Source organism: Dendrobium catenatum, unplaced genomic scaffold, assembly GCF_001605985.2.
Source record: "Dendrobium catenatum unplaced genomic scaffold, ASM160598v2 fragScaff_scaffold_498, whole genome shotgun sequence".
Taxonomy (NCBI): Eukaryota; Viridiplantae; Streptophyta; class Magnoliopsida; order Asparagales; family Orchidaceae; genus Dendrobium; species Dendrobium catenatum.
Genome location: NW_021318960.1, coordinates 225,550 through 240,647, shown reverse-complemented (window position 1 = coordinate 240,647; position 15,098 = coordinate 225,550). Strand labels below are relative to the sequence as shown.

Sequence of the window (15,098 nt, the reverse complement as noted above, 5' to 3'; positions counted from 1 at the left end):
ATTCAGCACAGACTTCCTGCAAAAAAGATAACAAAGAAAAAGAGAGCACAAAAAAAATAGTAGAAAAGAGAGGCTTACAGTGATTGATAAGAAGCATTTTAGAAATCCAAAATAACCTGTAAAAGCCTCTCCAAAAAAAGAAATGAGAACATCGGTTATACATAATATTACTGTAGGAAATAGTCAAAAGCTGAGTCACCTCACATCTGATATGAAAAAGATCAGAACATTTAGTAATTATGCCATTATCTAATAACTGAACACTGCTAGAAACTTTCCAATCAGCAATCATAGCACACCGGGTGTTAACATAAGTAATGGCCAAAGTAGGATAAGACACGGAATTCCAGTTAGAGATCAGCCCCAAAAAAGAAATATACCAGCAACAAAGGATGACATAAGTCAAACAGGAGTAAAAGAGCCAGAGCCTCACACTTAAACTACAATTGCTAAAATGACTGGAGTGAAGGTGCCGCAAATAAGTAACCCAGATAGCCTTAATCAGAATAGAATACTGAACCACGAGGCATAAAGAACACAACCAAATACACAAACGCCATAATATATCGTAATATCTAGCAAGAAAGCCATAAGTAACCAGAATAATGAAGTAAGGATGCAGAAAATGGATACAACCAAATACAGATAACCAAGGATTAAAATAGACATCTCTGGAGCAGAAGCAGAACATAGCAATCTCAGACAAATAAAAGTCACATCTGTGCACAGCTAGATATAGGAAAACAGCAAAAAGATAATCAGGCTTACAAATACGAGAGACCGAACAAACACAATACACGAAACAATTGTGATTAACCATATCTGATATAAGGTAAACCAGTATTATCCAGTAAAATCATACCTTGGAGAACTGGATGCAAATCATTAGTATTTAAATCTTCATAGCAAGGAATATTACAGCCATACTTGGCTAACCAATCCGAGGCTAAATTTTAAAAATCCCGCTTAATTTTTAAACAATTCCACCTAATCTTTAAAAATCCCACCTAAATTTAAAATTTTCCTCCTATGGCTGGTGAGTCGGCTCGAGCTTGTTTACAGCGAGACGAACTCGCTTTTCATGTAACGAGCTGAGTTCAATGAGGGTCAAAATCCGACTTGACTCGACTTGTTTATACCCCCTAATAACATGTCGGTGGATCTCAATTAGACTTTGTCAAAAATTCATCAGATTTTTCGACAAAAATAAATCTGTCGAAAATTCCGGCGCGAATTTTCAACAAAATATTTCCAGCTGATTTTTCAACAGAATTCCTGACGAATTCCCGGTGGATTTCCAACGAAAATTTGAATTTTCTATTAAATATTTATTATTAATTTTTAAATTATATATTTTGTTAAATTAAATTAATAAAATTGACTATTGTCAAAGTAAAATAATAATTAAGTTTTAATAATTATTATTATGTTAATTTAACTAATTAAAATAAATTTATTAGGTAATATAATAGATATTGTTAAATAAATTAAATAATATAAACACATTATATTAAGAAAGTACAATTTAAATAAAATAATGCAAATAATGTAAAATGCATAGCAGCTCATTGGACAGAGGTGCTTCGAGGTGTTTGAAGTGGGCAAGGTTCAAACCCCATGCAAGGGATGATGGTTTCCGCATAGAATAATTTCTCACAAATTAAGAAACTGTTTGGGATGATTTTAAAGATAGTTATAAATTAGTTGTAGCGAAATAGTTTTTTTAAAAGCTGCTATAAAAATCAATCTCCTAACATAAAAATATCTTGAAAGTAGTTATGATTACAATATAAAAACACAGCTCTACTTGATCTATTGTTTGAGTGCTTTGGCCATCAACTAAGAGGGTTTTGGATTTGAGTCATACGTATATGCTATGTATAAGTCAGTATGATGACTCCCCCTAAATTCTCCAGAAAAATTACGATTTAAAAAACAATACATTAAGGAAAATATGATTAATAACCATGCCATATTGCCATCATACAACAATATTATTTAGAAACTTAAGCAAATAAGTTGTACTTGAAAGTAAAAAAGGCACGCTTCAATACATGAAAAATTATTTTGTCCGGATTCCAGCCCCCAATGAAAATGCGTCACGTCCGATACCGAACGGTACTCAGTACTCGATAACTCTCAATACCTGAGTGTCCGTCCGATATCTGCATAGAATAATCTCTCCCAATACAGACCACGTAAAAACAAACTGCCATTGAAACAATAAGCCGCGGCGTCAAGCGCTATACATCACACAAACTTTCATCTCTATATAAAGATATAATTGATAATTACTCTGCATGAACACTAAAACTGGTTCCCCTCAAAAATCTGACCAAAACGCCAGTTCCTCGGCACCACATTCCAAGACTGCACCGTCCTCCCATCACTCGTCGTCACCGAAAAAGAAACAGCCTTTCCCACCAACCTCTCCGACGTCTGCCAAATCTGCCCCCAATTCCTGATCATCGCCGTCCATCCACCCCCTTCCGCCTTCACCGAAACCGCCCTCACATCCCCAGCTCCAGCGACATTGAATACAGTCACAAATGGCGTCCACTGACTCCCTAACATTTCGAACTTTATCCCACCCTTTCTGTTGCAGGTGACGCGGCGGAATTGGACGGGAACTATGCCGGCGTGATAGTCCCTTGTGATCTTGACGAACATCGGCATGGAGAGATCGAAGTGTTTTAAGGGTGGGTTGCACCAATTTCCGGTGGGTTTGGAGTAGTTGGGAGGGCAGAAGTTAGTGGCGGTGACGGTGATGGAGCCGGGAGCGCACCACTGGGGGTCGTTGAAGCATTGGATTTCGAAGCAGGCGCCGCAGGTGAGGCCGCGGTTGAACAGGGCGGTGCTTAGAGCGGTTGTTTTGAGGCCGTAGATTTGCAAGAATAAATCACTGTATCCGCAAGCTCCACCTGCATGGTAAAGACATAATGGTTAAGTGCATGCATGTATGGATGTTTTATATTAGTGCTGTGGGAGTGAGGGGAATTACGCAGCTCATATTTTGTTAGTTGGTTGAAAGCTTTGATTATGAATCAAATGGCCTTGAATTTAAGTTTTACTTATGTGATGTTGACGCGGGAGCGTCCATATAATAAAATTGTATTTTCTTGTCAGTGATTGGTGTAGCTCTATTTCTTGTGTAGCCTATTATGTGACTACCTGAGGTCTATAAATATAGGCTAATGTCTTGTAATAAGGATAGATTTTGGGATATGAATATGATGTGAGTTTAGTCTCATGTGTTTCCTATATCCTAAGAGTGATTCTTAGGTGGTGGATCTTTCCTCCAAGAAGTTTTTGGAGCGGTGTCCGACAACCGTCACCGGATTGTCGACGTGGATTCGTCGAGCCCCCTAACTGGCCGGTGTCAGATGTATATGAGTTTGACTTAATTGACCTAAATATTCTTAAAAGGCAAATTTAAAAAGGTGTTAGGGGGGCATACATGTCCATATGAAGAGAAATTATTCGTGTGATCATTGGTCACCGTATGCCGTCCAAAGACGAATTAGGACGCTCAATGTCACAATTTTGTTGTGAACTGTTTTGAATCGAGAGACGTGGTGCATCTTAATTCAACTCCAGACTTTCCGATGAACGCACATAATAATTTCTCCAATATGAGAGGTTTTTGTTGATGCCAAGGTATTTTTATAGAAATGATGTAAGTTATGTAATCTTTGAGATTTTAGCATTTAAAGTTGCTAATATTTATTGAAAAATATTGATAATATTTTTAAAAGAAAATAGATTTCATTAGAACATTCCTATAAAATTTTTTGATTATGATAGGCCTTAAAGTCTTTAATTGTGCTTTAAAATTAGCACACTATATAGATAATTAATATTACATAAATTTTAAAGTAAATCTAAAATTTTTGAGTCTCATTCTGAGATATTAATTAAATATTTATTTTATACTAAAAAAAATTAAGTAAATGTGTTCTAATTGTATTCTTAACTAATAACTTAATTAATAAAAGTATTGAAAATTATTATTGATATTTTGAAATTATATACCTTTTAAATTACTTAAATTTATGCTTTCCAAAATTTAAAAAAAAAAATCCTTGAAGCACATTAATGAATAATTATTGTACTTTGATTTGTTAGTCTACTTTTATACAAATATGATAAATAATGAGAAAAAAAAATCAAAATAATTCCTTACCTTCTTCTGAAGGATCAAAATAATTATATTTTTATTTGTAATGCGCTTTGCATGTACTGTTTACATCGATCATATAAATTGCTAAGAGAGAAACTCATGCACGCATAAGTTTACAGCAGAAGAGCTGATATATAATGGAACTAATTACCTATGGTTTCACCGCCGCCCATATCGCCATAAAAGGTCGCATGGGCTGTATCCCATCCTCCATTGTCGGCAACAACAAGCTCGACAACCGAGAAAAAGAGGAAGGAAAGACAAATCCAGAAGAGATTCATGGCTTGCTTGCTTTCTCTCAAGAATTAGCGAGGAAGGAGCTGTTCTTGTCTTCTCCTTCACACTTCAAAAATAGAGAGAAGTTTCCTGTTTTTATAGGAGGAAATTGCCTGTTTTGTCTCGAATTCCTTCTTACATTTTTTTTTTCTAAAATTAGTATGATTATTAATGTAAAATTTGGTAGAGTGTTTTTAACAAACCTTGCATGTAACATTTCCGGTGGGGTTTAAGAGAGAGTTTATTCTGAGTTCTTAATGCTGAATTTATTCTAAATCCTGGTAAAGTAGAGAGAAAAAACGCAGCTCTTCCTGTTATGTTAGTTGGAGAATTTATTTTTTTGCTTAAAGACAGTTCGGGTTGACTTTCAGTTTTTTTTTTTTAAACAAGTTCGGTTTGTTTTTATATTCTAATTTTGTTTTTTTTTTAAATAAAATTAGTTGTTTTTAAAATACTTAAAATATCTTTTAGGTGATTTTAGGTGTTTTCTTTTTTTTTTTTAATAATGCTGTCGCACATCGTTGGCTAACGATCATCATCATCATCGTTATTGTCGGTCTCAGTTACTTCCTGCCGTCACAACCGACCTTATATAATATGTAATAGAAATATAGATCTAAATGATAATCTTTTGAAATTAACTTAATAGTTGTTATGTGTGAAATTATCTGACTGTGTTGATCAATTTTGTTGTTATATTGCCTCGAACCTCAAGTTTGTTGTGCTTGCTAGGGGGTGCGGAGGGTTCACTTGCTTGGCTTCGGGTGCAAAGCCTCAATGTTATGTACCCGAGCGCCTTTGTGAGAGCTCGTTCCTTTGATTTTTTTTTTTTTGGATCTGATTTTTTCCTCCCAGGATCGTCCAGGCCGATTTGGGATCGTCGTGGGACGATCAGTGCATGACAAAATCCCGAGAGCAAGGGTTTTTGGCAAATTAATTATCGGCCTGAAATATCGTCCTGGACGATTGGATTTTGTTCACATCGTCCTGGACGATGTGGCGATCGGCCGGGCCGATCAGACTGATGTTATAAGGAAATCAGCTCGATTTGAGAAGAGAGAAATTTCATTTTATAAAATCAAAATATGTGAGGAAAGAGAAAGAGCAGGAAAGCAAAGGAAAAGCTGGTTTTCGGAGGCCGCGGAGCGCTTTTCGTCCGTCGCCGCTGTTGAGCAATTTGTTTATCTCGTGGTAAGGACTCTGAATCCTATTTCTGTTTTCTAAGATGTTGAATTTTGGTCGTTTTGTGCACAGATTTGTGTTTTCGTTACCGATAAACGCGCCGCATTTTGTATTGACGAAACTTTCACCGCACAACTTTTGATATGTTATTGATATGATTATTCTACACGTTTTGAATATTTTCTGTAACGATTCTACTGGTTATTTTGGGTTCTGTGCAATTTTGATCGAATAGATAAATATCAGGATGTTGATTGATGTTGCTTCAGTTAGACCAATAGTTGTCTTACTTTGTTCAAAAATTCTTGAAAAGAAATTTATGATTCACCCTTGAAAGTTGACCATTAGACAGAATGATAGGTGAATGATCTGAGCATAATGGAGGAAGCACTTCATAGAATGAATTAGGGAAAGTATCAAGCCACTTGTCATTAATCAACATTCTATTCAACTTCAAATGTATATGGTCATTAGCTCTTTGGTTAAAGTGCTTCCTAGTTCATTCCAAAATTTAGCAAGTGAATGATGATCAGAGCCAAAGTTTAGCATAAACTAGGTGAACTTTAGGCCAGTGGAAGCCAAATACAATAGACCCATATAAAAAATTAGGGATTTGAAATGCCATAAATCAGAGGAAAGAAGAGGAGTTCCTCCAGATTTTTAAGATGGGTGCAAGCAACAGTTGAAATCTCCAAGGACAATCCAATAAGTGTTGATGTTAGGCCCAATATCTCTAAGGCTATCCCAAAGTTTGATTATGTCCACTTGCATATTAGAAGCATAAACAATTGATTGATAGTTCGTAAATAAAATTATTTCCCTTTTTAAATTCTCCAGAAATCAATTGAGTAGATATATAGGATGGTTTAAATTGAACCAAATCGGTCGGGGATCCCATTTAATCCAAATTCTGCCCGAATTAGATAAGTCGAAATTGTGACAGCTTTCCTCATAATAAAAGATACGGTGGTTGAAGCGAAACCAAGGGTCTGAGAAACTATTCTCATGAATCATGTTTTCCAAAACACCAATTAATTCTAATTTGTGACTGCGAACTAAACCTTTATAAGCCCTAACCTTATCCGGGCTATTGAAACCTCTCGTATTCAAAGCTGCCAGATGGGGTAGAGTCATTGAGACTTTGAAGTTTGAGTAGGAGTTTTTTTTTTTGCTTGCTTGCTCCTGTAAGCTTTTGAATGGGTTGGTGTGGGATTTCGACTCAATTTCTGAAGCAAGGATGGAGCAGGAGTTGGCATCACCTCATTAATGCTATCTTGAAGAATTTCAAATCTATTAGGAGAGAACTTTATCCTTCTGTTTGGATGAATTGGCAATGCTAGAAGCTATTAACTCTTCATAAGGAGAGTTTAAATTTGTAATAGTAATGTGTTGCGTTTCTAGAGAAGTGGGAGGGGGAGGAATTACAACAGCAGGCGACTGTGGATTGTGAGGGGTGTCAGGTGCAGCAGGTTGTGGTTGGGTGGAGGGGTAGTTAAAATGAGGTTGTTGAGCGGGAGTGGAAATAGGAGGGGAGGGAAGTTGAGGCTGCTGAGAATTTGAATTTCTAGTAGCAGGTCGGGGGGCTTTCGGCTTAAACTTCTCTCGCGCAAAGGTGGCTGAGAAGTGGACGGAGGAGTAGGTGGTTTGGAGTGACAAAATTCGGGTGTATGCACAATAGAACCACATTGCTCACAAGGAACCGACTTCCATTCATATTGTATCTTTAAGACAAAAGGTTCACACATAATGGAGATAGGGATTGTATAAGGATAGGCACAATCTTTTGATACCTGAACACAAACTCTAGCATAAGTCAATCTAGTTTTCTCTGCCGTCAGATCATCCACCGCTAATGGAGTACCAACCTTACAAGCAATACGAGAAATCCTGTCATGTGTCCAACATGGCAAAGGCAAATCAAGGATTTTGAACCAAATGGGAATAGAAGCAAATTCCTCTCTAACCGGTTTGAAATTGGTAACCCATTTTTGCAACACAAATGGCTTACCGAGAAAAAACCAGACACCACCCGCAAGCGCCATATCATAATCTTCATGAGACGAAAATTTTAGCATGAAAAATCCATTGCTAAGGGAGAGTAGTTTCATCGTACCTTTCAGTTTCCAAACCTTACGGATAGCAGAAAGAAGCGATTCATAATACGGTCGACGACCGATTTAGTAGCCTATAAACAACATACCCCATTCATCCTTCGCAGCTTTGATATGGATTTCGTTGAAATCCAGAGGACCATCCAAAGAGGGTGGAGAATAAAGGGAGAAAGCATTCCTAGGGCGAGGGGAAGAAACAATGTTGTTGTAGCTTATACCAGGAGCGGAAGAAGGCACAACACTCTTGGATGAAAGAGGTGAAAAATCAGCAGCGGAGGAGAGATTGGCCATGTGGAGCGATTTACTAATATTATTTATAGGAATAAATTAATTATTTTAAATTTTTATAAAACAAAATATTATTAAAATTTTAATAATATCTTTTTTATTTATAAAATTTTATTCACATGTATTTAATGCAGGTACAATAAAAGTAATCATAAAAAATTCAATTGATTTCATTAAATTTATAGCGCAATTTCCTCATATCCCCCTTGATCTCAGCCGCTTCTCTAATTCTTTCTCTTTTTGACTCAACTAATTAAATTCAATTGCTTTCTCGCTATATCTTCCACGACTTGATACACAAAAAATGCCCTCTTTAAATTGTCTACTTATACCACACATGTACACATCATATCAAAGGTCTCAAACTTGTGATTTTTTTAGTAATTAGTCTATGCATCCTAGTAACAAATTAAGATAAATTATTATGTGCGGACACCTGACGTTATCCGGAGATCAACTAGAACGTGTCACGACATTTTTATGCTCAACACTAGTGCTGGGTACCGCTGGGCACCGGGTGACGTGGCGTGTTTTGATTGACATCCAGACCATCCGGTGTCCGCACAGAATAATTTCTCACAAATTAAGGAACTGTTTGGGAAGATTATAAAGATAGTTATAAATTAGTTGTGGTGAAATAATTTTTTTAAATATGATGTAAAAATTAGTTTCCAAACATAAAAATAACTTGAAAGTAGTAATGATTACGATCTAAAAACGTAACCCTACTTGATCTGTTGGTTATGTGTTTTGGCTATCAACTAAGAGGTCTTGAGTTTGGGTAATGCTTATGTTGCGTGTGTGAGTCAGTATGCTGACTGTCCCTTAATTCTCAAGAAAAATTACGATTTAAAAAACAAAACAATAAGAAAAATATGATTATTAACCATACGATCATACAATTATATTATTTTAAAAACTTGAGCGAATAAGCTATAATTTTAAGTAAAAATGACACGCTCCAGTACATACCACAAAAAAATGGCATTAAAACAATGAGCCCCGGCGCTATATATCGGCAAATTATTCTGTGCTAATGCCGAAAATCATTCATAGACCAACTATAAAGCGCCATGTCACCCCCGCTCGGTACGGCAGCTCGGTACCTCGTTCGGTACCGTGCTTAATACTGCTGACGTTGAACATTCTGATTGGCCTCCAAACGATAAACTAAGTTGGGCGTCCGAACATAATAATTTCTCGCTATACACCACACATACTTTCATCTCCATGTAGACATATAAATAATTATTATTCTACCTGAACACTAAAACTGGTTCCCCTCAAAAATCTGACCAAAACGCCAGTTCCTCGGCACCACATTCAAAGACTGCACCGTCCTCCCATCACTCGTCGTCACCGAAAACGAAACACTCCTTCCCACCAACTTCTCCGACGTCTGCCAAACCTGCCCCCAATTCCTGATCATCGCCGTCCATCCACCCCCGTCCGCCTTCACGGAAACAGCCGTCACATCCCCATCCCCAGCGACATTAAACACAACCACAAATGGCGTCCACTGATTCCCTTTCATTTGGAACTTTATCCCGCCCTTTCTGCTGCAGGTGACGCGGCGGAATAGGACGGGAACTATGCCGGCGTGATAGTCCTTTGTGATCTTGACGAACATCGGCATGGAGAGATCGAAGTGTTTTAAGGGTGGGTTGCACCAATTTTCGTAGGGTTTGGAGTAGTTGGGAGGACAGAAGTTGGTGGCGGTGACGATGATGGAGCCGGGAGCGCACCACTGGGGGTCGTTGAAGCATTGGATTTCGTAGCAGGCGCCGCAGGTGGCGCCGCCGTTGAACAGGGCGGTGCTTAGAGCGGTTGTTTTGAGGCCGTAGATTTGCAAGAATAAATCGCTGTATCCGCAAGCTCCACCTGCATGGGAAAGACATAATGGTTAAGTGCATGGATGAATATAAGAGGTTTTTGTTGATGCAAGGTATTTTAGTTTTATAGAAATAATATAAGTTATGATGTAATCTTTGAGATTTTAGGATTTAAAATTGTAAATATTTATTGAAAAATATTGATAATATTTTTAAAATAAAAAAGATTTCATTAGAATATTCCTTTCAAAATTTTTATTATTATAGGCGTTAAAGTCTTTAATTGTGCTTTAAAATTATCACACTATATTGATTATTAATATTACATAAATTTCAAAATAAATCTAAAAATTTTGAGTCTCATTGTGATATATTTAATTTAAACTCACAAAAAATTTAAGTAAATATGTTCTAATTTTATTCTTAACTAATAACTTAATTAATAAAAATATTGAAAATTATTATTGATATTTTGATATTAGATACCTTATAAATTACTTAAGTTTATTCTTTCCAAAAATAAAAAATAAAAAATCCTTGATGAACATTAATGAATAATTATTGTACTTTGATTTGCTAGTATACTTTTATACAAATATGATAAATAATGAGAAACAAGATCAAAATGTTCACTTAACTTCTTCTTAAAGATCAAAATAATTATAGATTATAATATAAAAAAAATCAGTTTTGTTCCTTCTTGAAAAATAATTTTAAAAATTAAAATTGAATTCAAACTCCACGTACACTGTTAGAGGATATAACAGAGATCAAATTTTATTTGTAATAAATATAAAGATCATTACGGGATGGTAATATAACTGAACACAAATCTTAAATAAATAAATAAATAAACTGAACACAAAACTTCTCTCCGCTGCTGCTATATTTTTATTTGTAATGTTCTCTGCATGTAATGTTTACATAAGAGAAACTCATGCACGCATAAGTTTACAGCAGAAGAGCTGATATGTAATAATGGAACTAACCTATGGTTTCACCGCCACCCATATCGCCATAAAAGGTCGCATGGGCTGTATCCCATCCTCCATTGTCGGCACCATTAAGCCGAACAACCGAGAGAAAGAGGAAGGAAAGACAAATCCAGAAGAGATTCATGGCTGGCTTTCTCTCAAGAATTTGCGAGGAGCTGTTCTTTTCTTCTCCTTGACACTTTAAAAATAGAGAGAAGTTTCCGGTTTTTATAGGAGGAAATTGCCTGTTTTGTCTCTAATTCCTTCTAATTTTCTTCTAAAATTAGTAAGATGATTAATGTAAAATTTGGTAAGTGTATTTAACAAACCTTGCATTTAATATTTCCGGTGAGTTTTAAAAGGAAGTTTATTCTGAGTTCTTAATGCTGAATTTATTAGGAAATTGTATTCCTTTTATTTTACTTCATCGGAAAATAAATATATAGAGAAACTATTCTATGCGAACACGGGATCGTCTGGAGACAAATTAGAACACATCATGTCACAGCGGTACACAACAAACATGTTACGTGGTGAGTTCTGATTCGCTTCTGAGCTGCATCTTTATCCCTCAGAAAAATTTTAGACCTATTTATACTTGGTATGTTTTGCAATCCCCGTAAAGTAGAGAGAAAAATACAGTTCTTCGTGTTATGTTGGTTGTAGAATTATTATGTGCAGAGTCCGGTCAGAAGTAATCGTCCGAACATGGGAGTGTACACAATGTATCAAATTTTGTACACACATTGTCCGGATGGTTCTTCCTGTCCGGACTCCTCATAGAATAATTTCTCTCTTGGTTGAAAGCTTTGACTATCAATTAAGAGGTTTTAAATTAGAGCATTGCGTATGAGTGTATTTAATTTAATTGGCCTAAATGGAAAAAAAAAAAATTACAGAGGGAAGGTGCGGTTTAATGAACGTATTGTAATGTAGAATTTTGTTACGATAAGGCATATATTGCTGGAACACATTGCAGTGCAGAAACAATGCGTGGAAGAGCATAAGAATATGAATAAAGAGTACTGTGGGGTTATTCAACAAGATGCCGCGGGAGACGCAAAGGAAGACAAGATTGAACGCTCAAACAGAAAGAAGACACTGTCAGCAAGAACAGAGGTACTGAAAATTTTAGGAGTTGTCTAAGCTGTAAAAAATGAGAACTCTATAACTATCTAACTATATTTGGTTTGAGCTGTAACAGCATAGAGACTGTTCGGGATGACTTTCAGTTTATTATTATTTTTTGAATAACAAGTTGGGTTTGTTTTTATTTTCTAATTTTGTTTTGTTTTTTGTTTTATATAAAAAAAGTTGTTTTTTAAAATACTTAAATAGCTTTAGGTGATTTTAGGTACTTTTTTTTTTAATGTTGCCTCACATCGCTGGCTAACGATCATCATCATCACCATTATTATCGATCACAGTTACTACCTGCCGTCACGACCGACCTTATATAATACGCAATAAAAATAGGAAGATCTAAATGACAATCTTCCAGAATTAACCTAATATTTGTTATATGTGGAATCATATTGTTTTGATCAATCAAGTTATTCTATTGCCTCTAATCTCAAGTTTGTCGTGCTTGCTGGGGGGTGCGAGGGGTTTATCCTCTGCTTGGGATTGGGTGCAAAGCCCTGGTGCTGTGTACCCTAGCGCCTTGGCGTTGTGTTCCCGAGTACCTTAGCACTGATCGATAGAGAGCAGAGCAGCACAACGCTCTGGATTCGGTGCCGCAACGTTGCAAGTTTCAGCACCCAAACTCATCAGACAGGGGCTTGAGCGACGTAATGCCTTAAACTGGCGTTGTAGCGCTGCAAAACGATCTTGACAATTTTCTTTCACGTTTTTCTCTAGGTTTACATCCCTTGGTGGTTATAACTGGCTTTCTCTTATATTTCTTGTAAGGTTAGACAATGAGAACAATGCATGTGAGAAGAGAAGCAAAGAAAAAGTGAGAGCAAAGAGAGATCTGTACTTATATCTTCCAATTTTTACAATGGATATATTGATGCAGTGTGGCTCAGTGACTTTTTCACATTTTGAGTTTTTTCACGTTGCTAAATCATGATGTCTTTTCTTTTTCCGCTACTTTTACTTTCTTATTTGTTTCTTCCTTGTGGTGTTTGCTCCACATCCCCAATAATGGTAGGGTTCAATGACAATCTTTTTTATGAATCTTGCAAGGATGATTGATTAGGGCATTTGTCTTATCCATGTGAGCTGATAATGCCACCATCCTTTATATTATTAGAAAAAGTTATTGTATCCTTCACTATATCGCTATAGGGCCGACAAAAGCTTCTTCAAATGTTGACGATTAATGCACCATTACTTCACCATGATCAAATTTTTTGTTTCATTCCATTATAAAATCATTCTTATATACATAAAAAGAAACACCAAAATGTGCAAGAAATTTTTTTTTCCGCATTTGGAGCGAGGGATTCTAATCTTAGACCGCAATGAAAATTTTAATGCTGTTTTTACAGCATATTTAAAAAAAGTTGCTTTCTCAACATCTATTTTACAATCATCTTTAGAAAAAAAAAATTACAGCAATCTCAAATAGGAACAATTATTACGTCCTCCGACCGGACCTAAAGGAACGTCCGGTCAGAGGTCAAATCGCGACAAAAAATGAAAAATACCGAGCAATACCAAACAATAAGGAGGAATACCATCACGTGAAGACCCAATACCGAGTTATACCGAGCTATACTGAGCAATACCGAGTTATACAAAAGTTGTACCGAGTTTTACCTAGAAAAAACTCGTTACAACTCGGTATTGGTCGGCATAGCTCGGTATAACTTGGTATTGGTCTTCACAGAGCGGTATTCCTCGTTATTATCAAATAATACCTAGCAATACCGTGCAAATACCGAGTTTTTTAGCGGGATTTTGCCTCCAACCAGACGTTCCTCTACGTCCTTATACCGGACCTAATAAAAGTTCCTCAAATAGAGCTTTAGAAAGTTGATTAAAAATGAATGCAACATTTGGCCAAATGAGGGACACATATTGTAAGATATCAATGAGAGCTTTCTTTAAGCAGCACAAACATACACATTGGTGTACAGCATTTTTGCATTGGTAAGGAGACTTTGGATGTGTTTGTGCTTAGGGCATCTCCAACCGAAAAACTCATTTTACATTTCAAAATACAGTAACTTATTTCCAACCGAACTCCATTTCTTAAAATTATATTAAAAAAAAAAAAACAGTTTGTATATATTCTTTCTTAAAACAACCTGCACTTAATAAGTGAATTTTTTGAATTTTCCAAAAAAAAAAAAAATTGCGTTGGTGATTAGTGCGATGCAAATATTACTATTCACGGCGGGAATATAAAACCATGTTTGGTGTTCGGGTGGAGCAATTGGCAAACGACATACATGAGTTTGCGATTCATTTTGAGATAATGTGAAGAAAATTCATATTACTAATTGTCGCAGGATTTCCTCCTACCCGTGTTTACAGTTCGTGTGTATAGCATTTGTTGTTTTAAAATTGCTTATGCTGGTCCAAGTCCGGATGAAAATTTTGAGAGAAATTTTGTAAAAAATAAAAAATTTAGGTTCCAGCTGAAAAAAATTTATGACTCCGTCATTGAGTACATACACAACACTTGAAATGGATAGAACATTTCAAGCAATAAGATGCTTCAGTTTTTTTAATTTGTTTAAGTAAAATATTATTAGTGTAGTTATATATAAAGGAAAACTCTTTCTATTTCCAAAAACAAAAACTATAATAGCGGCATACAAACTAAAAAGAAATTTAATAATCATCTATTGCGTGATTTAAGGAACTATATTTACTATCAATGTCACAATTTTTTTATTTTTTTTTGCAATAAGTACCGACAATATTGCTTTCTTTGTTGGATTCAATTTAGGGACTGGTATACATAGTTACATACCATCTATGTTTTATTTGGAACGGGACAAATTTTTAGTACAAAATTTTTAATTTTTTTAACTAATACATCAAAACATGTTGAACTCTTCCGATCAGGGGTGTCAATTTCGGGTCACGGGTCGGGTTCGGGTCGAACCCGGAACTGACCCGGGTTCAAACGGGTCAACCCTAACCCGACCGGGTAGACAAACGGTCGGAAAACCGAACCCGGACCCGACCCGGCGGGTTGCCGGGTTGACACAACCCGACCCGGTTTGGGTAGCAGGCGCCGGAACGGCGGCGGCGGACGGCGGGGGACGCGAGCGCGGCAGGCGGACGCCAGCGGGAC

At 36.3% G+C, this 15,098-nt stretch overlaps 2 protein-coding genes across 2 annotated transcripts; both read right to left on the bottom strand.

The window, feature by feature from the left end:
* Positions 1 to 2,307: 2,307 nt before the first annotated feature.
* Positions 2,308 to 4,461, bottom strand: LOC110114101 (expansin-A23-like). Its single transcript, XM_020846863.2, has 2 exons — positions 4,332 to 4,461; positions 2,308 to 2,921 (listed from the first exon to the last, which is right to left on the bottom strand). The coding sequence occupies exons 1-2, from the start codon at positions 4,459 to 4,461 to the stop codon at positions 2,308 to 2,310; spliced, it is 744 nt and encodes a 247-aa protein (XP_020702522.1).
* Positions 4,462 to 9,304: 4,843 nt separating this feature from the next.
* On the bottom strand, positions 9,305 to 10,988 carry LOC110114102 (expansin-A23-like). The gene is made up of 2 exons (XM_020846864.2): positions 10,859 to 10,988; positions 9,305 to 9,918 (listed from the first exon to the last, which is right to left on the bottom strand). The coding sequence occupies exons 1-2, from the start codon at positions 10,986 to 10,988 to the stop codon at positions 9,305 to 9,307; spliced, it is 744 nt and encodes a 247-aa protein (XP_020702523.1).
* Between the last annotated feature and the right edge of the window lie 4,110 nt (positions 10,989 to 15,098).

Bases quoted from the DNA above. Each gene is read 5' to 3' on its own strand.
- LOC110114101 (XM_020846863.2), bottom strand. From the start codon at position 4,461: ATGAATCTCTTCTGGATTTGTCTTTCCTTCCTCTTTTTCTCGGTTGTC. The intron at 2,922-4,331 runs GTAATTAGTTCC...TTTACCATGCAG, and splicing joins GGGCGGCGGTGAAACCATAG to GTGGAGCTTGCGGATACAGT.
- LOC110114102 (XM_020846864.2), bottom strand. From the start codon at position 10,988: ATGAATCTCTTCTGGATTTGTCTTTCCTTCCTCTTTCTCTCGGTTGTT. The intron at 9,919-10,858 runs GTTAGTTCCATT...TTTCCCATGCAG, and splicing joins GGGTGGCGGTGAAACCATAG to GTGGAGCTTGCGGATACAGC.